At 31.7% G+C, this 27,719-nt stretch overlaps 3 protein-coding genes across 3 annotated transcripts; 1 reads left to right on the forward strand and 2 right to left on the reverse strand.

The window, feature by feature from the left end:
* Window positions 1-407: 407 nt before the first annotated feature.
* Window positions 408-4,554, reverse strand: LOC132739291 (F-box only protein 4-like). The gene is made up of 6 exons (XM_060726967.1): window positions 4,040-4,554; window positions 3,190-3,401; window positions 2,587-2,804; window positions 2,086-2,334; window positions 1,498-1,664; window positions 408-1,154 (listed from the first exon to the last, which is right to left on the reverse strand). The coding sequence occupies exons 1-6, from the start codon at window positions 4,358-4,360 to the stop codon at window positions 1,074-1,076; spliced, it is 1,248 nt and encodes a 415-aa protein (XP_060582950.1). The 5' UTR covers window positions 4,361-4,554; the 3' UTR covers window positions 408-1,073.
* Window positions 4,555-4,573: 19 nt separating this feature from the next.
* On the forward strand, window positions 4,574-8,742 carry LOC132739294 (large ribosomal subunit protein eL37-like). Its single transcript, XM_060726969.1, has 4 exons — window positions 4,574-4,633; window positions 7,133-7,268; window positions 8,023-8,107; window positions 8,611-8,742. Exons 1-4 carry the CDS (start codon window positions 4,631-4,633, stop codon window positions 8,690-8,692), a joined length of 306 nt encoding a protein of 101 aa, XP_060582952.1. The 5' UTR covers window positions 4,574-4,630; the 3' UTR covers window positions 8,693-8,742.
* Window positions 8,743-11,172: 2,430 nt separating this feature from the next.
* Window positions 11,173-27,270, reverse strand: LOC132739295 (transmembrane protein 59-like). The gene is made up of 6 exons (XM_060726970.1): window positions 27,106-27,270; window positions 23,841-23,940; window positions 22,055-22,149; window positions 19,029-19,233; window positions 18,076-18,392; window positions 11,173-17,092 (listed from the first exon to the last, which is right to left on the reverse strand). Exons 1-6 carry the CDS (start codon window positions 27,244-27,246, stop codon window positions 16,961-16,963), a joined length of 990 nt encoding a protein of 329 aa, XP_060582953.1. The 5' UTR covers window positions 27,247-27,270; the 3' UTR covers window positions 11,173-16,960.
* Between the last annotated feature and the right edge of the window lie 449 nt (window positions 27,271-27,719).

Raw genomic sequence — 27,719 nt, forward strand, 5'->3', positions numbered from 1 at the left:
ATATTCCCATTCAAGTGTTAATGTCGAGGAAACCGGTAAAGTCGAAATAACTTTACATTTTGCCATATTTGTTTCCATTATACTTTTAACAAATATTCCTTAACCCACAAGACACACAGAAGTTTCTATAAATATCTTTCAGAATGCACCGGTAAAACCCAGTTAATAAAAAGAGTGGGTCAGTCTTTTTATATTTTTTTTATCCTCTCAATTATTCGTCGCTCGCCATTAAAATAGTCAATCTTTTGAAAAAATATCTAATTCACTTCGACTTGACAAAAAAAAGAATGAGCATAAATGTAGAGGTGTGGTTGCTTTAAAAGCATAGTTATATACATATCAGGTTATTTTAAATAAGTATTGTTACACCATGTTTAAGTTTCAATAACATAAAAAACAACACAAAGTCTTTATGAAACATCTTTAATTTATTATGAATAATTCAAACTTATATATTGTGCAAATGATAAATATATGGAATGTATAGTACATATAAATGTAAACAATGTTTATTATATTTAAAGAATACACAAAACAATAAACAACGTAAAGTAGAAATAACAATTAATTGATCACAGCTCTAGTCAATAAATAGTCACATAAAATGTCTTCCCTTATAGTGTCTATTTCTTACTTTGCAATTCTTTAATGTATTTAGCACTGATGTACAGTAGAAATAAGAACTGGTCTAAAGGCAATCCTCAACATTGTCACCACTTTGTTGATTGTTTCCATTTTTGATGACAAACATAATCAATGTTTGAATATACTGGCTTTTTCTGTTCTTAAGAAATGGATCTAAATATATAAAAATGTTAACCAATATCAACCTCAAGAAGAGGTGAAAGTCAATAGCTTTCCTTCTTCATCAGAAAGTGGAGCCAGATATATTAAATTGGAAAACAACTATGTGATAGCTACCAAAGTTCTGTTATTGATGTGTGATCATTTACAATCTCAATTTATAATTTCCGTAACATTCTTAAACAGAGATCCTTAAGTTAACACTTTTTTGTTGTAGTTTCTGTTGTATTTACTTCCTTTCTGTGGTATTTACTTCCTTTCTGTGGTATTTACTTCCTTTGAGTTTGTTCTGCTAGCCATGTAAAGCCTTCTAATACCCCTTCCCTTGTGTCGATAGAACAGTCTCGTACCTACATAAGAAAATTAATATGTTCATTATGTTGCATAAAATAATAAAATACTGAGTCAGTGTTTAATGCTAATCAAACAAATCATATAACAAAGAAACCCATTTATGTTTTATAATACTTGTACATACACACAACTTTTACAAAACACAACAAAAATAATTGTTGTTGGTTACCAATTTCTATAATTGAAAACAACATGAAAATATTTTTTTTCTATAATAATCATAAATTCTGATAAATAAATGATATTTTATATACAACTGCATTATAACTCTCATCAGAGAAAACATCAAACAAAAACTATGGTGGTTTAAACTTGCTGTACATAACGAATGTAACCTACCTGCCAAGGTCTGTTGAGATCTGCAAGTTTGAGTCTTTCAACAATATCACAGCATGGTAATCTGGGCGTGCCTGCCTGCACTATGGTAGATAAAACAAGGACTGGAACATGTGTTGCTGACCATCTCTCACTCACCATGGCCAATAATTCATTCAATCCAGATTCAACTAAAACGGAAGGTTACAATATGAACATTTAATGTTAAAAAATACAGAACTGTTTTGTGAACTAAATCGAAAGAAAAAAGGATTTCAATATAAAAGAAACTTCACCTCAGATCATTTGAAAAACTATGATGATTATGGAATCTATAATAATCTAGAAAGCAAAAAAAAAGTTTTATTAAAGCTACTCCCACACAAAACAAATCTAAAAACAACATATTTGTTTACAGTACGGTAATTAAATATGCAAATAAGTAAAAAAAATAGTTTCCATAAGATAACTACATGTGACCTAACAGTTGTTATGTTTCACTTGACACAGATATAAACACCCCTATTATCATGGTTATTTCAAAAATGCCCAAACTACAATGTGTGGGAGAGTAGCTTTAATACATAAATTTAATTTCATAGATTTACAAACCTGCTGGGCAGCTTGGTGATGAATCAACAACATAAATAAATCCGTCAACAGTTCTACAAAAATCTTGTACATTTGGAAGAAGTTCATAACTCTCTTCTCCTTCTGTGTTCTTTTTCACTCTCATAAATTTATTCCCATGGTTACGATCCCTATTAGCTTGTTCTCTTTCTCTTTTAGATGCTGAGTACATCACTGATAAATTGAATTGGGAACCAGCAGGACTCTTCAGTGTAAAACCACCACCAACACCTGATGTGGAAGAAAAAAATGTCAACCTATATCATACAGTAATTATTTCATTGATAAAAATTGTTAGTTCATTACAACGACACTTGTGGTTTCCTGTCTTGGGTAAGTTACAAACTCTAAATATCTTTTAACGCTATCATGATGTAAACTGAAATTGAAATTTAGAAGCTATAAATACTATTTTATAATATAATATACTATTATAGAACTTCTAGAAAAATGTCATATAGGCTTAATCATAAGAATTAGTACCTTCAAATTTTCCTGGAAACATTCCAACACTTTGAAATTCTGAATCTTCCATGATTTTTCTAACTAGTCCACTTGTATTTGACTCTAAACCAGGTCCAAACATAGCAAATAAAGGTGTCTTCTTTGGTAAAAAATAACGCAGCATGCTTGAAATGTTGCTAAATAAAGCATTTTGTTGGTGCATCAATTTTGTCACTTCTGGTGAACATCTTAAGTATCTGTAAGGTTATAATATATGTTGTACAAATGAAGTCAAATTACAAAATTAATTATATAAATATTCTAGTATTTCATGTTCTTTCAATATCATAAAAAACATGTATCTATTATAACAAATATTGATATATTCTTTTAACTGAAATTATGACTTTTCATTAATTTAATTATCCAAGAAAACTTTCCCTAATTTCCTAATAATATAATAATTATAAAAACCCAATCCCATACATAAACTCTGTTTACTGTACACAAGCTCCAAAAATTAGTTTTGTCGGTATAACATTCTCCAGGGACTTTATTCAGGTCTGCATAAATGAAGTGCAAAGTACATAAAGCTCAACTTTTAACTTCAATATAAAACCAGAGAAGACTTATGAAGCTTACATTTCCTTGTTTGACCAGTCAGAGTTAACTTCTTTATACATGGCAGGGTTGGTGTTATGGCCAATCATATTCCAATGTTTAATGTCTCGTTCTAAAAGGCCTGCCCACAGCAAATTGTCCTCTGTGATGTCATACCAACTGCGACAAACTCGTGAAGATCTGCATAAATCACTGGCAGTCAGGAATGAAAATATATGCAGTCTTACATCAACCTGAAAAAGAAATAAATACTAATTAGAAAATATTTCATTTCATTACATCTACATATTACTCCCAAAAATCTATTCTGATCATAACTGGAAGGTGATATACATGTACCACTCAATATGCATGTGAAAACCATGCAAATAAATAGATAAATAAATAAAAAGAATCATGGAGAAACATTACATTATTGTTATATCAAATCCCTGAAAGAATATTGAAAATAACCAATGCTTTTAATTCTACATTTAATATTTACTGGTAACTTGCTACTTGCATTAAATGCCTTGTGAAAAAAGCAACATTCGGGAACAATGTATAATGGTGAAAATTTAAAAAAAAAACCAATGACATGATAAGGCTGCAGATGCTAACATTATTATTATTATTATCATTATTATTATCATTATTATTATTATTATTATTAACTAAATTAAGTAACCATTTAATTTTCTTCTTCAAATATTTTCATTATCTTCCATTATTCCACTTAATTGAAATTAAATGAACTATATGCTATATTTGATTGTACTAAATTTGTTTTCTCTATCTTTGTTTAAAAATGTGAAAATGGAAAAAGAAAAGAAACACACACACACACACATATATAAAACCCCATCAATAAGTTATAAACAAACAAACATACAGGCAGCTGCTCAAATCTGGATTGTTCCTGCCCTGTACTTTCTCTCTCGAGTCTCTGCCTCTCTTTCTTCTCTCCTTGTTTGATGAGATATTGTTGTAATCCACCCGAACATACATTGGAATTATCAACATCACCCATTTGTCGTCTGTATTTCTTTATCAAATGTTTGAAATAAAATGCACTATTCTGATCCAGTAATGTTACATCACCTTCAAATATTTGTGTCGATTCACTTAATTCCACTGTTCTATTTTGTGACAGAGGCTGTTTTGTCAAAACATTTTCCATTTGCCTACACGGAAGTGCTTGTACAGCTAACATGTTCGTTTTGTATTTCGTTTATTGACAGTAATCTTGATACTTCGGTTTTCTCAAAGAAAATAATACTATTTAACCGTATATACTTCATTTTATACTTTTGGTGAGTCAATTCTATTTATATTGTGTCAAAATTGCACACCGTTAAAAGCTCCAACGTGTCCCGGAAAACTTGTCATTTGTTTACATTCACAACGAGGTCATTTCCTGTTTCAGTTTTCTACTTTCGATTCAAAACGAGGCAACTTCCTTTTGCCATCTGCTGGATTGAAAATGGTAGATATATTTATAAACACAAATGAATCCTTTTGCATCGGCTGAAAGAAATCAATAAAAGCCTTAAAGATTGATTAATAATATTTATCAATGTATTTGCATGGGCTTTATTCTTGTTTTAATACCAATTAATCTCTAGCAATCTGTAAATTAAACGTTTTTTATGCGAAGTACTTCTTAAAGAATTAATTCTTAGATTATGTCTTTTTGGCAACAAAGGGAACCGTTTTCCCAATTATTGATCATTCCATATTACCTTGATTACAAATGATATAGTTTCAATTGATTAATTTGAAAATGGTAAATTGATTTGTTAGAAAAAACAATAAAACTAAGTCGCGAAAATTGATGACAAATATAAAAATTCTTAAGTTTCTACACTGAAAACAAAGGGGTACGACTCATTGAATGTTCACAAAATATGTATTTGAGGGTAGAAAACATTTATCCTAAGTCAGAAATGAATTCTAAGTCTATTCCCATTACACTATATACTTATATATAGACAAGGGTAACAACTCCCATAAGAAGGTGTCTATGCCCACTCAGGGTTTTTGCCTCGCAGTTTTTTACACGATACAGCATAAATAAAAAGGAATCATGCAATTTGTAGTTGAATGATTTATCTATCGAACCAATGTTTAATACTAGACTGGCTTGACTGCAAAGGGGGTAGACTCTACACAGGGACTCTGCACAAAGTGAAAAATAGTAATTCTAGAAAAAAATATATACTGTATATAAAAAATATAGACAATGGGTTTAACTTGCCAAATTGGCTGAATGCCACTAGTTGAACTAGTCTAGTATAAGTCAAAATTGCAAAGTAATTCTTCTGTAAATCATATAAAGATAGATCTATATATATTATTATAGTCCTATGAATATGACGTCGCTTTGAGATATTTTTGCTTCTGGGCAAAGCAACGTCATATCGAAATTGCTCAAAAACCCATAGCATGTTCCGCCAGAAAATCGGGCGGAACGAAAAACAATGAAGACAGCGTGTATTTACATAAGTTTTGACCTATTTATGAACAAAACTAAAAAATAAATACCTTTTGTCAAAATAATTAAACTGTCACATCCGAAAAATCATGATTAAATCCCCTCATGTATTTCAATTCTTTTTACAGCCGATAAACAAATGGCGGCCATAAAGCAGGTCTAGGATTTCATGATATTTACGGACTGTCCGTAAATTCATAGATGGTCTAGAATTTTAAAGATTTTTCAATCCGTAAATTTAAAGATATTCAATGTGAAATTTGCTGTTTTTAGTTTTAAACTAAAATCCACAGCTTAAGACAAGTTGTTTTATTGATTGTTAATATTTACAAAGGTAATGGGGTGAGTTTCATCTTTGTATGATGATTTTGAAATTTTTGTTAAGTCATCAAATTGTTCTGAATCTTACCATACTGTTACATTTATTCATATAATAAGTAACCTTATCCATTTTTACCTGCGGTTTTGAATTTTAATGCAACTTCTACTGTTTTCTTAGTTCATGTCTGTAAATTTACAGATTAAAAAATCTGTAAAATTATGGATCGTCCAAAAATTTATAGACTGTCTATAAATATCACGAAATCCTAGACCTGTAAAGTGTGCGAAATCTAATTGGCTAATTCAAATGCAAGCGTTTAACTGAGTCAGAATAATCTAACGGAATATTTTTTTAACGAAATAATTGCCTATGCACCGTCAGTGTGTTCGAATATATTTTTCCGTTCAAAAATTTGGAATCAATCTGTAAAGCACCTTGCTTAACCAGCATGGCTGATAGACAAAAATAGATTGATGTTTATATTTTATTTTAAATTGATAAGTACATTGTTTGAGAGTTTTTGTGTATGATTGAGCATGAAATTGAAAGAAAAGAAGATAAGCTTTTGAATAAAGCTTGAAAGGCAAGACAATAGACATTTTTTGATTTTTTTATGATGCTATGCGTTTTTGAGCAAAAACTATTAGACGTCCGGCTTGACCGACATAAACTATAACAAGCCTGTAACGTCTAATATATTGGACTATATATCATTATTGACATCACTAGACGTTGACAATAACATAATAGTCCTAACATAAACTGTTTTTGAATAACAAATCAATATTTCGGATGTAATATTGTATTTTTGCTAGGTCGGACACAACCGTGCAACCTGTCCCCACTTGTTTTCTATGTGTAAAAACGCAATTCCAAACCATGTCATTATACCAACCCTCAATAAATCAATGAAACATGTTTTGTGGCAACGAAATTACCAAATCTACCAAGAGTAAACATACATTTAGTTGCTTGCCATTGGTAAGACGTTGCAGATTTTTATTGGCAGGCAATTCTTGTGAGGGGTTTAACAATAATTGAAAATAGAAAGAAAAAAGTCTCATATGATACATGTAGTTCAGTTTGCTGTATGCCTGGCTTCTACAGTCTAAAATAAGACTTGTTTCGCAGTTTGAATAGAATAATATAATGCAATACTATTATTTCAGACAAAAGGTACATCCAGTTTTGGTAAGCGGCATAACAAGACACACACCCAGTGTCGTCGCTGTGGTCGTCGTGCCTACCACATTCAGAAGAAAAGATGTGCATCTTGCAGCTATCCCAGTTCATCTATGAGATCATGTAAGATCATTAAACATTTTCTGTCAGTCAGAGTTCGAATTTCAGCTTGATAATCCAAAAATATGAGTGAATTTTTAAAATTGCAAGTGATTTGATCTTGCACTCCTCAATTATTGCAAGTCATTTTCGTATAACTAAAGTAGATAACACCTGTAATGCAGTGGCACATCAGCAGAAAATTGTTAATTTGAACACCATGTAAACTGAAATCAAGTTTTAGTTTTAATCCTAAATCAAGTTTTAGTTTTAATACTTCTTTGGATGAAGAAGAAACTATTCTATTTAAACAAAGTCTGCTGACTCAGCGGCTAAGAAAACCACATCACATCATTCAGATGACCAGAATTAATTACAACTTTTGTTATATTTTAATTAAAAAAGACAAACCTTTCTCTAAGATCTCATTGACAGTGGTGCATGAGGCGATTCAAGCTGAAATTCGGACCTTTTTAATTCAGTTTGGCAAGTTAATTTCAGATTTGGGATTGCATAAGAATGTCAGTCTTAAAAAATTTGCTCGCAATAAAATGGATAGATTCTAATGGTAATTTATTAGTTAGCAAGACTCTCATACCTATAGGAGTTCTTCCTTTGTTTGTTTCTTAAAAATATAGATTTGTGAAAATATTATTTTGAATATTAATTCCCAGAAGAATGCAAAAACTGGAATGGAAATTGTCTTCAATAGAACTGGAGAGAATAACTGTTCATATAGTGTCAGTATAAAACATACATATTTTAATTTATTTTGCAGATAACTGGAGTGAGAAGGCAAAGCGAAGGAGGACCACTGGTACAGGAAGAATGAGGCACATGAAGAATGTCTTCAGAAGGTTTAGGTAAGATGATACTTCAAGATGTCTCTAATTAAGAAAAAGGCTAGTCGTTCAGATGAGAAAAAAATCATATATCACTTCAGGAGAGTCATATACTAATTTATTGTAATTACTAAACAAAGGAATCGTTTCTCAGTGTTTTCTTGGGGCCTCTTTTACATATATATATATCTCTTTTTCACAATTTTTGATTAAAAATTCGCAATATCTATTTAATTGACATTGTCAATGACTTGAAAACAGGAGAACCAAAGACATTTAACTATGAGACTTTGTTAAATAATAAGGTGTAAGTCAGACATTTTCAAACACATGATTTAGACACTGTGTGAAATACCGTTTGCTTAAAAAAGTAACTGTATGTAGTACTGATCAACTTATAGTGTGGAGATACTGATTTTACTGTAAAAGTGGATTTCTGCTGATGGTTTAAAATGTGAAGTTATCACGGCTCTTCAGCACAAGAAAAGTAATATGTTTTACAAACATTATTTTTCTAATTACAGGAATGGTTTCCGGGAAGGAACTGCACCAAAACCAAGACGTGTTGGAGCTGCTGCCCCAGCATCTACCGTAGCCACTAAATAAATTAAATTTTCTGTACAGCCAAGAAAAAAAATAAAATAAAAAAAAAATCATTTCAGGGTTTCTTATATTTTGAGTGACAGAATGTTTCAGGTGGTTGACTTCGAATCAGTTGCTTCCTAACATGATTTGACTTTACCATCACCTTTAAATTTCAGACAGTAACTTGAGACTTGTCACTTCTTGTGAATGTAATAATATATGGACACAATGTTCTCATTAGACATATTTTATTGTGTCTGAGCCCTAAAAAATACAATCTTAATTCAATGGTAAAAGTTTTATGTTTGTAAAATGACATATTTTATCGCTTCATCGCTAGAATTTTATAGCTAGAATTAAGTGAAAATCCCTCCAGCCCAGTCTGCATTTCTTCGCAGTCTGACCAGGGTCTAACAATTGCCACTATTACATTTTGATAAATACCTTTTGACTGTTCCAAATTTGAAGCAAGGCAAATCAATCCCACAAATTCAGCTGGTTTATGCAGCTAATCTGTTACAGGTGAAATGTACAATTGCTTAATTAAAATATGGATGTATGTAACACAAAAATGGAATGCAAATAACACGAAAGACGCTGGCATGGCTCGATGCTACAGTGGTGAGAGGCAATGATTCGAAGTGAATAACCTATACCACTTGGCAATGGATCCAAAATATTTTGTAACAGACTTTACAAATGCAGATAAACGGAATGTAGGTGTCTTGTAAACTTTACCGTTTGCCCAAGATCTTTTTTAAATTCACAATGTATCGAGACCAACAAGGAAACCTCCAGTTCAAATAATAAATGATTTTAATCTATTTATTTATGTAACTAGTGAATACATATTTTCTGACAAAGGTAATTAATTATTGTAATAAAAAAGCCAGGCAGCTAGCCTTCTAGCTCTAACAAAGAACCATAAGTGTTTTAGTCAGTAAGAATTGAACTTAATTAGTAGATGGCATTTAGAATGACATGTTAATTCTTTTTAGAAAACTCCAAACAGTTGTCATTCATTTTAAGTTTTAGGGATGCAAATGCTATTTAAGTAATGAATAACAAAATAACGCAACACCAAAGTAACCCAATTTTCTTTATTGATTCCCAATTGTAAACATGATGAAAATAAAAAAAGAAAACAATGAAATAAGAGGTTTTGAAATATCTTGTCTAAACTAAAGACTTGAGTAAGGGGTTTATAATCTTAAAGCAGCATGCCTCCAGACTCTAAATGAGCACAAAAAATTCAAAACATCAAATTTTAGAATTTCAAATACCGGAATTCTCAAAATTAAATGGAATATACATGTATATGTGAAATTTGAAATTATTACTTTTGTCATCATATTTACTCTGTTACTAATGAGGTATGAACTTTTTGTGCATTTTATAACACAATAAAAACTTGTGAAAACTTGACATCATACGCTATGTTAAAAATTTTGTGTTCCGGTCCATAACTTTTTCATAGATCAAAGGATTTTGAAAATACTTCACACAAATAGTCACTATAATAAGAGGATGTGTCATGCGCAACACCTGCATCCCTACCTCCAAGGTCAAGGTCACACTTAGAGGTCAAAAATTAACATAGTCTGTTATAGGGTATATTTTGTGTCGGATCTAGAACTTCTTCATAGTTCTAGGGATTTTGAAATAACTTGGCACAAATAGTCACAATGATAAGACAATATGTCAAGTACAACACCTGCACCCCTACCTCCAAGGTCAAGGTCACACTTAGAGGTCAAAGGTTAACAGAGTCTTTTATTTGGTATGTTTTGTGTCCCGTCCATTACTTCTTCATAGATTAAGGGATTTTGAAAATAGTCACAATGATTAGATGATATGTCATGCGTAACATCTGTGTCCTTACCTCCAAGGTCAAGGTCACACTTAGAGATCAAAGATTTACATAGTCTGTTATAGGGTATATTTTGTGTCCAATCTATAACTTCTTCATAGTTAAAGGGATTTTGAAAATACTTGGTACAAATAGTCTCAATAATAAGATGTTATGTCATGCACAACACCTGCTCCCCTACCTCCAAGGTCAAGGTCACACTTAGAGGTGAAAGCTTAACCTGATAGATTTTTAAATTCCGTGTTTCATTTTATTTTTTTTAACAAATTTAGTTACATTTGCAGATCTAGCATTGATCATAATTTTGGACTGAATGTCCTGAGATCCATACCTTAATCTTTTGAAATACACAATTTTATGCTTTATATAAAACTTCCCGTGGCGGGGGACGTTGGTAACTCTGTTACAAATTCTTGTTGTTATAAAAAAGCCAGGCAGCTAGCCTTCTAGCTCTCTTTAACAAAGAACCATGTGTTCTAGTCAGTCAAGAATTGAACTAAATAAGTAGATGGCATTAAGAATGACATGTAAATTCTTTTGAGAAATATTCCAAACAGTTGTCATTCATTTTAACTTTTAGGGATGCAAATGCTATTTAAGTAATGAATAACAAAATAATGCAACACCAAAGTAACCCAATTTTCTTTATTGATTCCCAATTGTAAACATGATGAAAATAAAAAAAGAAAACAATGAAATAAGAGGTTTTGAAATATCTTGTCTAAACTAAAGACTTGAGTAAGGGGTTTATAATCTTAAAGCAGCATGCCTCCAGACTCTAAATGAGCACAAAAAATTCAAAACATCAAATTTTAGAATTTCAAATACCGGAATTCTCAAAATTAAATGGAATATACATGTATATGTGAAATTTGAAATTATTACTTTTGTCATCATATTTACTCTGTTACTAATGAGGTATGAACTTTTTGTGCATTTTATAACACAATAAAAACTTGTGAAAACTTGACATCATACGCTATGTTAAAGCACATGTCATTTTTGCAACAATTTTTACAATTTTCATAAAATCTGTGGGCATGCTGCTTTAAATATTACAAACATAACAACAGTAAAGGTATGTTCCCTACAAGGGGCAAAATTTACACCTTTCCAGATTTTGTTTTAATCGATCAGTTTACATCAATTTAATTAATTATGCTTTGAATTCTAGATCACTACATCTAGTGTATATCATAATATCTAACATTGGAACAAAGTTAATAATAGTTCCACTAGATACTAACAGAAACTTATCAAAACTGAGATTCTCACAAAACATAACCAAGAAACATCTGTTTGCATAACAAAGAGAAGAAATAAAAAAAAAAAAAACTTTAACAAATATGTTCTCCTCATTTTGAATTACTTTTTAAGCTCTAACTGCTGTAAGTAATTATCAACAGTGATCAAGTGTTTTTTATTATACCCAGTAAGTCAATCTTCAAAAGAGTATTTTTTTGCAATGGGGACTACTTTTGTATTTTCAAAATATCCTAATTGATAAAGACATGTTTCTTTAAATATGAAATTTTATCAATATTCAGTTTATGAAACATTGTGATGAAACTTGCATGTCTGTTTGTTTGATTGGGTTTTACGTCACACCAACACAGTATAGGTCATATGGCGATGTTCCAGCTTTACTGGTGGAGGAAGACCTCAGGTGCCCTTCAGTGCATTATTTCAGGCACGAAATGGCACCTAAGTAGATTCATCAACGTTTAGCTTAAGCTAGAAAGTATCCAAAGTCCCTGTCGGCCCATGTTGGGATTCAAACCCACAGCGGTGAGGGGCAAGTTGTGCATGTCTTAGCACACAGTCTCAAATAATGGTATTACAGTATACATCTTTAACAAACAAAAAATCTATAAAATTTACATCATAAAATCCAAAATTACTTTCAGATAATTTCAGAACCACTGAATAATGTTAAAATTTACCACAATTCATGTTGATTATATGAATGAAATGAAAACCACAAAAAAACTTTGCACATGTAAATAAATTCTACATAATAATATATTCATGGAAAATCAGTAGTATCTGTTTATAAAACAATTTTATTCCAAGATGGGTTAGAAACTCTTTTTTTTTTTATGGTTGAATAATGATTCTTCATTTGTAGCATGTTATCACAAAAACACAAAAAATTGTGACGTAAATGCATGAAATATAATAAAACATGAAAACAAATTGTATATATTTACAGCCATCACTGTCACATCATCTATATATATGTACAGCATTTATCAAAAATCATCTATCAAGTGTTATTTTCATAATCAGTCATGAAATAATTGTACATGTTTGATTTTTATTCCGATTTATATTAATACACTGGTCAAATCTTGGCAGTTGATCCGTCTAACCGGCTTTCCTAGATAACTAACCAATAATTACCAATTTCTCATCAAGTTACTGACAGCTAATCCCACATGATTTTAAAATCATCATTAACATACATATGTACAACTCAAGGTTCAAGACCGATTGTTGCAGAGAAATTTTGACATGCAGAGGAGCGATTACAAGTACAATGCTCTCCCTATTGAGCTAAGCTGGCAAATGAGCCGCGACACGACAAAACCAACGTTATGCCTGCGCAGTCTGATCAGAATCCATGCTGTTCGCTATCAGTTTCTCTACTTGTAATAAGGTTGGTAAGCATCCTGATCAGACTGCGCGGATGCGCAGGCTGGTCTGGATCCATGCTGGTCGCAAACCCATTATGTTGGTTTTGTCGTGACGCGGCTCAAATATTTTATAAACAACTAAAATTTGTATGAATTTTGACTTATTATAAATGTTAATATATCATGTCTTATTTGTGTATCATATATAAGTTTTCAAAGTCAAATAGTGAATTTTTACACACAAAACTAGCCACTCAAACTTATTTCAAACAAGGAAATTGCAATCAATTTGGGTGACACAATTTGAAACAATTACTGCTAAAAATTATAGATAAAAATATCATTGAAACTCTGAATACCTGATCACCCAAAACAAAAAAAACACTAAAGACTATTTATGAATGTAACACCTGTTTTACAACAACAACAATTTCACTACAGCACAGTACACAATATCACAATTTGCATTTGTACATCTTTTTATTAACAAAAATATTTGAAGTGACATTATTATACTTCTTGAAAATGTATCATTTTACTGACGGTATGTAGATCATATACCTAACAAGTACATTATCCTATTCGTTAAAAAAAAATACCCCCAAAAACAACGCTGTCACATTCGATTACTTACATTATCAAAATGCATATTAAACAATGACCAACAATGCATTTACTATTTCAAAAAAAATACATTCATTTATAGAAAATAAGTCAATACCAAAGTAAATATAAGAAATAAATAAATTCAGTATCAAAAAAATAACAGCACACTTTCAATTCTTCACAAACACATTCACATTATAAGCTTCTAAAATTTGTAACTCATCAATGCCGAGATGCAAGAAGTAAAATAATTTGTATTTCATGACCTCCCATTTGCACCAATAAGTGAACTTTTAACGACACAATATTAAATATTTAAACTGTACAGATAAGTAACTATGTAAGAATATACCCCGTTTTCCCGCAATGGGCAGAACTTGTGTGTGTTGACGCCTGAAACACGATGTTGCTTTTTTATATATATATTTATAAACATTTACAAGGATTCTCAACATTCTTCCCGTGTCTTTCACTAAATCTTATTTTTGTTTATGTCTTGTCAATGCATAAGATGTATGTTTTGGTGGTTGATTTGGAATGCTTTTGTGCATCGAGTTGTCGCTAGCGACAGCACAACAAAGCGCCAAACGGCGCCTTGTCTAACTTATCTCTTGTCGCTAGCGATGCACGCTAAACGGTGTGTTGTCTTGTGGCGTGTTGTCGTGATGTCACTTTGTCGCACGGCTCAAATCGAAGGAATGGCTTATAACCCAAGTGACAGGGTGACATTGCGCTGCACGACAACGCGCCATTTGGTGTGCTTCGCTAGAGACAGGATCCAAGACAACAGAATTCCCTTTGGCGTGTATCGCTAGCGACAAGGCAAAAAGGCAATAACAATATAGGTTATGTTGTGGCTATTGACAATACAACGCGCAAAGTACCAAATCAGCTACCATAGTATGTAGGTAAAAAGAAACCAGTTAACATTGTATTTTCCTGGAATGCAATAAGTCTATAAGTTTGAAATCCATATTTTTCATCTGAACTGCATACCGATCACTAAAGCACTCTGCTCCACAAATAACATACAAAATATTAGCATGTCTGTTGTTAACAGAAGACTTATCCTTACCGTGCTAATACTTGTATAATATATACTAGATTGTGTCGAACTTTAAATAGTATAAAAGTGCTAAAAATAGTAATTTCAAGTAACCATCATTATGGAGTCTGGTCAAATTGAATTGATTTGAAGGCTAGCCTAGTGGTATAGGTGTATTTTACCTTAAGCATGTTAAACATAGTATGCTTTAAAATAGACTTTAAAATATAACCTTAAAATACACCTTCTACACAACATTTCAGAGTGTTGGGTTTACAGGTATCTACAAAATATTACATTGTAACTTATTTAATAAAATCTTCTGTTCCACACAGTGAAGTACATCTGAAAAAGTACAAGTAAAACCAAGAAAGAATGTTGAGAAAATCTACTAGGTCTACAAGACTTTACATTCACTCCTGGTTACACAAATTAGCATAAAATGTTACACAATCATGTGCATAACACAATATGTTACACAATCATGTACATAACACAAAATGTTACACAACAATGTGCATAACACAACATGTTAACAATCATGTACATAACACAAAATGTTACACAATCGTGAGCATAACACATTATGTTAACAATCCTGTGCACAACATAATATGTTACACAATCATGCGAACTTGTGCCGAAATCTCTCAATTCAACAAGAAAATCCAAGACTATACAGTTTCTATACCAATAAAGTCAACACATTTTCATACTAATTGCTCATTTAACCAGGAGTGATGCCTTGTTACTTTTAAAAATGTATTTCTGCTCCAAAAATATCTAAATTTATCACAAACACAAAAAGCAAAACTTGTATAACACATCACATCCTCCTCTTAAATATTGTGCTTGATCAGTCATTCTCTCTTTCTTCATATATTTACACACCATGCAAATAACAACACCGAATACTACTGTTAACAACAAAATATAGTTTACACTCAAGTAAAAATTTAATGACCTAATGCATACCATACTATTGTTTCCTATAGTAAATATATATCAATTCAATTTAAAATGGTACTGTATTAACTCTACTATAAATACAATGCATTACCATTGCATGATAGTGTAATATCATTTAACAAGTAATAATGACTCACCAATTTTACTGGGTTAAAATCCCTCTATTATTTTTAAACTAGGGAAACAAAATATCAATAAATCTAAGACTTGTTTAATATTTCTTGTAATTTTTACTGACACTTATTTCAATGAAACTTTCATTCACATGCAAATGCATGGTATGATCCCCCATTCTATATACACATATACACTAATATCATAACTTAATTGTTAAAGGTAACAACCCATTTAAAGACCATAAAGTGCTTAAAAATAGTTTTCCAAACATGTTTATCCCACATGAATATAGTTATCATAACATAAACAGAATGACCTGTCTTTTACAAAATTTACTTACACTTAAGGGAAGTAACTCTTAAGGTCATAACAACAGTTGACAAAAGTCACTTCCTCTTTTCATTCAAAATCAGCCAATCATGTACATTCTTGACAATTATGTTATTGAATGTCATTAATACATAATAAAACGTTACATAAATAAATGATTAACAAACTCATTACTGACAATTATCCCAAGTGATAATAAAATTAACTGGTATAATTTAAGTATTAATGTATAATATAGCCAGAAGCAATGAAACCATGGTTATGAAAATAATTTTCCCTATTACAAGATATGACCGTGTGTACACATCATACTGGATTTCAAATCAATTCACTCAGTCTTTCTTTCCACTTTCATTTTGTAAATGCTTCAAAATCAAATTAAATAGAATTTTAATCACGAAAATCAATGTCCGCCTCAGTAGGTAAATTTTTTTCTCCTAAACAAAATCTAAAGATTTTACTTTAAATAACTATACAGGTTTTAACTAGTTGTGGGTTTCTCTCATAATAGTTACTGTAGTTATTTACTTTACAGGTTAATAAAAATACTAAGGTCAAAACATGTCAACACACTAAAAGCCTGCAATCAACAACTTAACCATTCTATTTAATCATCATTAATAAATAAATTTCTTCAACACAATCCAAGTCAAATAGTATCTACAAAATGAAAGTTGAATGACTATTTCAGACAGTAATTATCGTAACAAGTGGATTTATATTCTGTGAACACTGATCTTAATTGGTAGAGACTCTAGAGCATTCTTCTGGTCTTTAGGGTATGATGGTTTTATTCCCCGAGCTAGCATTTCTGCAATGATTTCTTGATCCCCATTAATACTCAGCTTCTGCAAAAAGAAAATAAAACGGATTATTAAGGTAGGTGCCCGTCTGAATCATACACTGTCAAACCTGTATTAAAGACCACCTCTGAATTAAACACCCCTTTAAATAAAGGCCAGAATTTGATGACACTTCATTGATACAATGCAGTATAATAACCTCCAAATAAATATCATGTGTCTATAAAAACAATGTTTTGTCTCTCTCTTGAGTAACCTTTGTTCACAGGTTTGACTGTAATAACAAAGCCAAATAATAATATGAGCCCTGCCATGACAAAACCAACATAATGGGTTTGCGACCAACATGGATCCAGACCAGCCTTAATTTGTTATAGAGTTTGTAAGCGAACAGCACGGATCCTGATCAGACTGCGCGGATGCGCAGGCTGGTCTGGATCCATGCTGGTTGCAAACCCATTATGTTGGTTTTGTCATGACGCAGCTCATATGGTTCACACAAACACTACTATTATCATATGCTACAAAACTGACAATTATATTCAATATGAAAAAACATTTGTGAGGAAATACAAATACATGTATACTCAAGTTATTTTTCTTAATTCATTGCAATCTACTTTCACAATGGCCCTGAAATTTGATTGAGCACAACAATGCCAAAATTCTAGCGACAATCAGCTGTTCTATACATTGAGCTTGAACTCAAGAAATTAAAAAGCTTGGACAAAAATGAAATTTGGACTTAAATTGTAAAGTGAAAGATTATAAAAATAACCCCAATTTAGGTTAGTTTATATGAATATTTTAAATTCAAAGGATATTCTTATTTTTCTTCAAATTAAGTATACAAACAGCTGAATAGAGAACTCTGCTGATTCCAACTTCTTGACAAGTGAAGTCTATCTTAATTTTAATAATTTTTGCATAACTATTTGTCCAGAATATTGTCACTGACTAAAAATAAATTCATATATATATATTTTTTTTTTGCTTTATATTAAGGGGAGGTAATAAAGAAAAGTTACCTGTGGTTCAGTGTAGACTTTCTGTTCAGGGGAGGTTACTGCAGCTGATAGACATAACCAGATCATTACTATTGCACACATCAATAATAGCCAGCTTAGAACCAGCCTTGGTAACCCTGTCTTCTTAGATATACATGACAACCAATCATTCGCCTCCTCTTGTAAACGCCTTTTGTTTTTGTAATCTTCAAGGTCACGGACAGAAAGGTCAATGAGGTCATCATCATGAGATTGGTAGGGGGAATTTTTGATATTTGGAGTAGCGGACAAGTCCATCGGTTCAAGGTTTGTCTCCAGTGAACTGGCTGTGTTGTATTCTGTAACAAATATTTGATGATTTTTTTCAATCTTTCAATAATTTAGAATTTCATCTGGCCAGTTAATTTTCTATACAGAAATGAGTACATTTCAACTACTGTAAATTAAAAACAGATTATGTGTGATACAAAGTGATAAAGTTCTAGTTTATTCAAGTCTTAGAAGTATACAGACAAACAAAGATTGATTATTCTTCTGATAATCTTTTGGTAGTGACCAAACTTTCTCTCTCTATATATATAGTAGATAAGATGTTTTCACCAAAACAACAAATTTAACTGTACTATTTTAAAGGGTATAAATCTATATCTAATGAAATATTTTTATAAAATTTATCAACAGTAAATTTCTATTGGTTCAATTGTTTTATATGGCTGATCCTGAAAAAGTTGTAACATATTTAACACACATGGATTATAAATGTAAACAGAATAAAATGTTCTGGAACAAAATATTATTTTGATATTTTAACTAGGGTTTTATCCGATTTGCAATGACTTTGTGCATGCACCACTCGCTTTTATCCCACACAAGCATTTTGGAAGTACATATGTACTGGTATTCATTTTTAGAAATTGAATCTAAGCTATAATTTTTTTAATCAGATATGTAGCTTTATACACTTTAAGACTCACCATCGTTACTGTCGTCACCTCTTAGCTCATACACTTTGAACTGTTTTGGTGATTTAACAACAACAACACTACCATCATTGTCCTTCATGTACATGGTCCAGCTAACAGACGCTTGATTCATGATATTGTTAAATACATTACTATACCATTGGTGCATATATGTCATTGGATGCATAAAATGGATCTGCTGCTCCCATGGGTCATCCTGGACATAAAAAGAAAATAGTTTTCACTTAATTTTTATGCCACCGCAGCATCTGCGATGCGGTGGCATATAGCGATTCACCTGTGTGTGTGTGTGTGTGTGTGTGTGTTCGTTTGTTTGTTTGTGTGTGTGTGTGTTATATAGATTATATAGTGAACTTAAAAAATCTTCTTGTGAATAACCACTAGTCCAATTTCAACCAAACTTGGCAGGATTGATCCTTGGGTGAAGGGCTTCCAAAGTTGTTCAAAGAATTTAATTCCATGCAGAAATCTGGTTGCCATGGCAACCAAAAGGAATTATAAGAATAAATTAAAAAAAATCTTCTTGTAAAGACCCAAAAGGCCTAGAGCTTAGATATTTTGCATAAGGCATTGTCTGGTAGACCTCTACCAAGATTGTTCAAATTATAGCCCTGGGGTCAAAATCGGCCCCACCAGGGGGTCATTGATTTTCACTATATGTACATATAGTAAAAACTTAAAATACCTTTTTGTAAAGACCCATAGGCCTAGAGCTTAGATATTTTGCATAAGGCATTGTCTGGTAGACCTCTACCAATATTGTTCAAATTATAGCCCTGGGGTCAAAATCAGCCCTGCCCCGGGGGTCATGGATTTTCACTATATGTACATATAGTAAAAACTTAAAATACCTTCTTGTAAAGACCCAAATGGCCTAGAGCTTAGATATTTTGCATAAGGCATTGTCTGATAGACCTCTACCCAGATTGTTCAAATTATAGCCCTGGGGTCAAAATTGCCCCCGCCTCGGGGTCATTGATTTTCAATATATACATATATAGTAAAAAGTAAAAAAAATCTTATTGTCTGAAGGTACAAGGCTTAGAGCTTTAATATTTGTTAAATGATATCATATATAGGTGCTCTACCAAAGTTGTTCAAATTTTGTCTCTAGTGTCAAAATTAAAAGTGAACTTTGATATCAGCTGACCTAGATTTTGACAAAGTGTATTACATGTTGTCCTTTGATGCAGTCATGAAATTTTAGGCTGTGTGAAATATGACCTTCACCACCAAATTCACTAGACTCAAGTGCATTGATATATTCCTACTCTGATCTTTTATTGAGTTAACAATAGATTTAACCACTAATCTGATAATAAGAATTAAATATGCATTATGACAATTTTCAATTGTATAGAAACAAAAAAATCTGTTCCTACACTACTATTTAGTGTTGTTTTATTGCGGTGGCATAGCATTTTTCTCAAATGCAATCTTGTTATTTTAATTAATTGGACTTACATTTATAGAAATATTGGTATTGGTACAAATGTATTATAAAATTATTTCTACAAGGTTTGTTCATCATCAGATACCCACAGTCGAACCATTAACATGTAAAAATGAAGTCTCTACATGAACATTGAAAAGAAAAATCTAAGATCAGTCAAAAGATTGGAAAAAATAACATATTTTTTTAACCTTACATATTTCATCTCAATTGGCTATTATAAGCAAACAAATGACCCAACATCTATCAAGACATACAAATTAACAAGATATTTATTTTATTTAATATACCATAAATTTCCTTGACAATAACATACTTTTTCTGCTAATAGATATCTAAATATCAGCAGTAAACAGATTGTGTTTACATAAAAATATATACCATGTACGTATGATATGTACTTTCTTTGTTGATCAATACACATATGTTACCAACGACGATGTACAAATCAATAAAAATACCTGTCTTACATGGCTTCACATTGTTTATTATAAAATCTACAAAAATACATTTCACACAATGGTTTTTCTTTATATCACATAAACGACAATCCTACAACAGCTTCATTTTTCTTATATGACTCATCATGTCAAGGAATAATAACAAACTGCCATTATTATATTTTTATATTTTAAATACTATATAATTCTTGTAAAGTTGTACATGTTGTAAGGTTATTACACATGTAAAACCATCATTTTATTGTTATCAATGTTCATTTCTGTGTAAACACTTCATCTCACTGAACAATAAATCTTTACATTGTTTGTTTGGAAAGCTTTATTATTGTTCCTTATTACACTTAGACAATTCAATTCATGTTGTTTAACACGCATCTTTTGATTGTTTGTTTGGAAAGCTTTATTGTTCTTTGTAACAATATCACAGTCTTGTACAAACTGATAGACTGTTAGATTATTCAACCCTTGGTCTGACAGTGAGTAGCAACTGATACTACATTTATCTATGCTACCAGTGCAGACCAAGATAAGCCAGCACATATGTGACATCTCATCATGGTCTGCACTGTTCACTATTCAGTCAGTACATCCTTGGAAAATTTCCTTGAAAATTATGAATGGTTTTGTCTAGATAGAAAGATGGACAGTTAATTTAGGTTATTTTAGCAGGGTAAGAGTTAGTTGAATGTTCATGGCATTTGTACTAACATGAATCAATTTTCCTTTTTGAGTACCTGCCAGTGACTGGTATAGAACAATTAATGTCAGATATGGAAACTTGAAGACAGATTGCACTAGGGAAATTATCTCCAACAAATCCTCACTCTTAAATTTGAGTTGCCCACAAGATATAAATGTGCAAAAATAATTAACAATAGACCAAAATCTTTTCCCTCTTGACATTGAACAAGATCAAATTATCTTGAATTTTCAAAGCCAAACAACATTAACATTGAGCAGTAAATATTTTTGAAGTTTAATGTTGACCTTTTCATAAACTTGCGAGGCCATTAATACTACTATTTAGTATTATACATGTACCTATAGAGATGAAAACAGTAAACTAAATATAATTATAATAATACTTAAAATAAAACAATTACCTTAAGAATGGAATCCAAGCTAAATGGTTTTTGACTAATACATCCCAGTTTGCATGCTTCAAAATCATCATTATCTGCGAAGGCATCTTTACAAGCTGTAAAAGAATACATATCACACATATCACAACACACAGTAAATTTATTTCTAGGCTAAGAATGGGGCCAATTAGGTCTAAAAAATTGTGTTGTTAGAGTAACATTGTCATGCTCTTAAGAACTTACTTAAAACAGTCACAAAAAGTTTATAAATCTTCTCTTCCTTTCTTGGCAGTCATCTAAGATAACAGACCCAGGGGTTTCACTAGCCATAAGAGTCGTTTTGACCAATATGGACTAAGGTTTGCCAATTACAAGGTAAATTCCCCATGAGTTCCACAAAATATGATTCTCCAGTTAAAATAAGGTCAAATCAGGCCTTTAGGTACTTTGAAAGGTCATTTTAAGGGTCAAATGGACACATTGAGACCAATACATTTTTTTTTGCTGTTTTTGTAAATATTCTCAACAAGAACATTCATCATTCTGAAGTTTCAAATCAAAATGGTCAAGAGATTTCAAAATTTGATGTTGATTAATGCAAAAGCTGATTATAAATGGACAAACATACAGGTCTGCCTTACCTCGGCACATCACATGCTTAAGTAATAAGACAGCTAAAGTGTGATGAAAGTGTCCGTTTCATGACTGCCCTTACATGAAGGACAAACTGATTCCTAAGCTTTAGAATGATAAATATAACAAGAGCTGTCCGTAAGACAGCGCGCTCGACTTTTTTATTGCTTGCCAATAAAAAAAGTTTTTGCAGTAAAAGGCAATACAAGAATCTCTGTATTTTTAAAGTGAACTAGTTGTTTGATACCCTTGAATATTACAGCAATGTTTATATGACATAATTTATGGTAAAGTGAACAAGTGGATAGGAATGAATTTTTTTAGATTTTTTAAGTTTTTTAGTGCTTGCCTATAATACAAAACATTGACAGTTAAGGGCCATAATTCAAATAAAATCTTTGACAGAATTACCTTCTCCTGGACATGTTTGGGAATCATGATTGTAAACAAGTATTCCAACTTTCAAATTAATATCTCAAACAGTTCAGTCAAAAAGTGGACTGGTACTAAAAACTTAACCAAGATTCTAAGTCGATAAAAGGCCTTAATTTTTAAAACAAATCCTTGACAGAGTTACCTTCTCTTGCGTACAGATGGGGGTAATGATGTGAAATAGCATTAAAAGAATCAAAGCAATATCTCAAAGGGTTAAGGCAATAAGTGGATTTTACCCATATTCAATGTATTTTCTAAGTCAAAAAGGGGCATAATTCTGTCAAAAACCTTGACAGAGTTATGTCCTCTTGTCTGTTGATGAAGGTCGTGATGGTAAACAAGTATGGTCAGTTTCAAAGCAATACCTCCAATGGTTTTGAAATAAAGTGAGGTGGTACAAAAAACTTAACCAAGCTCAATACACTTTCTAAGTCAAAAAAGGGCCATAATTCTGTCAAAAAACCTTGACAGAGTTATGTACTCTTGTCTGTAGATGGAGGTTATGATGGTGAACAAGTATGGTAAGTTTCAAAGCCATACTTGTAATACTTCTGAAATAAAGTGGGGTGGAACGAAAAACTTAACCAAGGTGTGACGCCGACGCCGACGCCGGGGCGAGTAGGATAGCTCCCCTTTTCATAGAAAAGTCGAGCTAAAAATATTTAAATTACTTTATCATCTTAATAATACTCTTAAATAATAAATATAAAATAAATTATAATACTTAAATTTTACACACATGATTGACAAACTTTGATTGTTTTGTTGACATCATCACAGAGGAATTCCATCATTGAAAACCATCTACAACCACGGTCACATGATTCCTCACTTGTACTCTGTATAAATACAATAACAATATCTTACTAACATGAACAGATATTTATCTTTAATATGAAAGTACATGTAGACAAAGCCTATGAATGGGGAAGTCAGGTATAAAAATGCTCATTTTTTATTTTTCGTTTTAAAGGTCAGGGTTCGACACTAACTGTTTTAACAAGGGATCCCATAGGAATCCCTGAGATTTAATTTAGGGATTCCTCCTAAATGTCAGGGATTCCTCAGATCAAAATAGTAAAATATGAAGGCAAAGAATAACAAGGGAGTGCAGCAATCCGATTTCAAATTCTTTTTTTAAAGACCACATTCATGATATATTGCCTTGTTTCAGATGCAGAAAATGTATTTTATGAGCCCTTTGGTTTTTTTTTTCTTTGCTTGGATTTTTACGGCACGTCAACACATAACTGGCCATATAAGCCCTTTGGAAATATTGCTGTTTAAAGTTTTAAAAGTGTTTCAAAGTGTTTACTTTACTAGTATATATATATATAATTGGACTGCTAAGATAAATTAAAACATAATACATTTTTTAAATGCACGTAAATAGAATAACATTTTCTGTAAATGAAGGTATAATGCAAGTGACTGGGCAATGGGACTTAGGGTTTGAACTTTTGAAGTTAAGTAGGAACTGGGGAAACATTTTCCCAGATAGCCTAGAGTTCACTGAAATAGAGCCAACATATCATCTGTAGATCTTTAAAAACTTACAGGTAATGATTAGGCTCCATATTCCAGTAAGTTCTGGTATGGATAACTTTAGGAAAATATTTACTTTCATGTCATTTAAAAAGAAATGTTTAATCATGATCACTTTAAAAAAAAAAGTGATTTTCAGCTTACTGTACACTTTTTGTGTTTAAAAGGAAATATCCCACAGATTGTTGTAAATTAAATATTTTGTTAAAATTTTACTAAAGCTAAAATATCAAGAAAAAAATTTTTGTTTGCATTACAAGTAGGGTACCTTCAAATGATTTCGTTTTTAAAAGTTGCTCCAAGTCCATGATAGAATGAGTAATATCCAAATTTATTGTTCTCAATTTTTACACTGAAATGTCCGATTTTTTTCCTCCCTGTGTGTATTGATTTTTTTTAAGTTTGACATAATATTATGCCACATCAAAGGCACTCACCGCATACAGCAGTCATGTAGTTCAGAACACTGATTGGCCCAAAGAACTGTCAGATGAAATATACGTCATTTTGTGTATGTTTCACCTAAGGATTTTTCTAATTTTTTTGTCGGTAAATTATGCGTGACCTTGATTGACCTTAGAACACTTCAGTCTTTAGTTAGACAATATTTTTTAGCATTTAATGCTGCAGAGTTTCAAAAAGGATTTTAAACTGAAAAGTATGGATTCTTTTTATTCTATTTATTAATTATACTTTTGCTGTACCACAGGGAGAAAAAAAAACATCGGTAATTTTTGTTGTTTTTTTCCTTTTTTTACGAAAATTTACAATGATCACAAATGCCGAATTTTGGCACAAAAAAAACCAAACACGTACATGTTCACTTCGTAGCTACCGCCGGCAGCGCCGATCTGCACATATTTGAAGTATACACCGCTGGTGTAAAAAATTGTATGATAATTATATTTCTTTCTTGAATTTTCACAACTTAACATTATGAAGTCAATGCATGATATAAAATTATTCAAGAATGTTTCTTTAGCTAAAATATTTTTCATTATATATCGCAAATGAGTTGATAGCAGTCACTGCACAAAGGAAATCTGGCATACATGATTCAAGAGCGTAGATTTTACCGGCGAGATTTTTCTTTTCTTTCTTGAACATTGCAGTTGTGCCAGTCTTTATTATCACTTTTCTTGAATATTTGTGATTAAATGATATTAATTCAGACAATTTCAAAAATTTACACAGCAATTTTTCAGGGATCCCAACGGAATCCCCAGCTAGGAGTCACAGAGATTCCTCCCGACTTTTTGGGATCCTCGGAATCCCGGGATCCCGTTAATGTCGAACCCTGAAGGTGTTGTTCCGTATTTCAGGCACTGCTTCTGTTTTTCAATCCAATACCTCAATGATATTTCTTTAACGAAAAAGTTGTGATTGTTTTGTTATCGGAATTTCCTGCCGATTATCATTTAGTTACATAAAAAATGGCAGCTCACAATTAGAGATGACACTGAAAATTTCACCGATAGGAATAGAAATCTAATACTATGTATTTATTCAATTATTTCTATTTGGGTTCCTTTTAAATATACATGTGTAGTCTAAAGCCAGGAGAGTCAAAGCCCAGCCTTTGACTTCCCCCGTATGAATATGTATAAAAACATTGTTGTGGTTATTATAGATGATTACATTTGCTGGACAAACAAAGATTTAATCAATGTATATGACTAGCCCAACAAAGTGTGCCCCCGGGCTTTATGTTATATATATATTATATCCTAGAGTCATTAGTTTTGACGCCCTTAAGCTGTTTAACTTATGCATTTTTTTATATTTACAGTGTAAGAAATTAGGATTTGAATTGACTAGGCTGGTCGGACTACTAGATTGGAATATTCACTAGGCCAAAAGACATTTCACAAGCACGATTCATTTGCTCAAAACAGTTGTTTATATTGCCTCTGAAAATACAGTAGCCTGGTCGGGCTTGTTACTGTGAAAAGTTGGAAGCCCGAGGAGAAATCAAGTAGTCAGGGGCTATCGGACTACTGCTTATTTCAAACACTGTATTTAACTTGATCATTAAATAAAATACAATATTAAGTTACTATGACATGTTGTTTATCACTGCAACTGTACTGTAGCAAATTTAAGTTTCATTTAGCATTCTTAAGTGACTTAAAGTGCATGTCTACAGTTTAAGTCAACAAAACGTAGTTGCCAATAATCAGAAACACACACTTAACAATTATAAATATGAAAAAGTTAATCAGGTCAAACCTGATAATGAATATTTATAATAAAAAAAAGTAAACACGCAAAATTCACATTTCATCTATATATAGACTTTTTTCAACCTATAAATTGACGTTATAACGCCTAAATAACAGAGAACAGCTCCTATTTGCTTCTATCAAACGTAAATAAAGTCCATTTGTTTATCGATTTCTTTTGTTGTTTATTTTAGACAAAATCTAACAAATGGAACATTTATTGAACAAATAACTCACCTTTTCATAAGTATGCGGTGAATAAGCATTTTTGCAAACTTCTTTGCATGATGATGCATCATCTGGGAAGCCTAGCTGACTCGCTCTTGCAAAATGAACGAAAATTAAAAGAAAATATCCAACCACTTGTTTCGTCGCCATTTTGATGTGTTGTACGGTCACATGACTACAAAGCTAATACCGAATAGAAAAGTTATGAAATTGTTGTCGACATACGTCAGGTGTACCACAGGCACAGATATATAAACAGTCTTATATTTAACTCCATGGGTGTACAGAGGAACACATAACATATTAATTAATTAATTAATTGATTGATTGATTAATTCATTCATTCATTCATTCATTCATTCATTCATTCATTCATTCATTCTGGGATATACGTATGTCCCAGATTCATTCATTCATTCATTCATTCATTCATTCATTCAATCAATCAGAGTCAGTCAGTCAGTCACCTCCTCCGTGGGTAAGGGGTTAGAGTCGATGACTTCTAATCCAGTTACCTCTCTGGCGTGGTTTCGATCCCCGGGAGATGCTTTGGTAGTTTAGCAGGGAGGAAGGTGTAACTCTCCAGGAACGATGGTTAGGAAACTACCCGCCTATATGACTGA

The sequence above is a fragment of the Ruditapes philippinarum genome, unplaced genomic scaffold (assembly GCF_026571515.1).
Source record: "Ruditapes philippinarum isolate M1 unplaced genomic scaffold, ASM2657151v2 ctg6974_1_1_1_1, whole genome shotgun sequence".
Classification (NCBI taxonomy): domain Eukaryota; kingdom Metazoa; phylum Mollusca; class Bivalvia; order Venerida; family Veneridae; genus Ruditapes; species Ruditapes philippinarum.

Bases quoted from the DNA above. Each gene is read 5' to 3' on its own strand.
- LOC132739294 (XM_060726969.1), top strand. The intron at 7,269-8,022 runs GTAAGATCATTA...TTTATTTTGCAG, and splicing joins CAGTTCATCTATGAGATCAT to ATAACTGGAGTGAGAAGGCA. The intron at 8,108-8,610 runs GTAAGATGATAC...TTCTAATTACAG, and splicing joins AATGTCTTCAGAAGGTTTAG to GAATGGTTTCCGGGAAGGAA.
- LOC132739291 (XM_060726967.1), bottom strand. From the start codon at position 4,360: ATGTTAGCTGTACAAGCACTTCCGTGTAGGCAAATGGAAAATGTTTTG. The intron at 3,402-4,039 runs GTATGTTTGTTT...TTTCTTTTTCAG, and splicing joins CCAGATTTGAGCAGCTGCCT to GTTGATGTAAGACTGCATAT. The intron at 2,335-2,586 runs GTACTAATTCTT...CTTCCACATCAG, and splicing joins GTTTCCAGGAAAATTTGAAG to GTGTTGGTGGTGGTTTTACA.
- LOC132739295 (XM_060726970.1), bottom strand. From the start codon at position 27,246: ATGGCGACGAAACAAGTGGTTGGATATTTTCTTTTAATTTTCGTTCAT. The intron at 23,941-27,105 runs GTGAGTTATTTG...GTATTTATACAG, and splicing joins CACCGCATACTTATGAAAAG to AGTACAAGTGAGGAATCATG. The intron at 22,150-23,840 runs GTGTGTAAAATT...ATTCTTTTACAG, and splicing joins AATCAAAGTTTGTCAATCAT to CTTGTAAAGATGCCTTCGCA.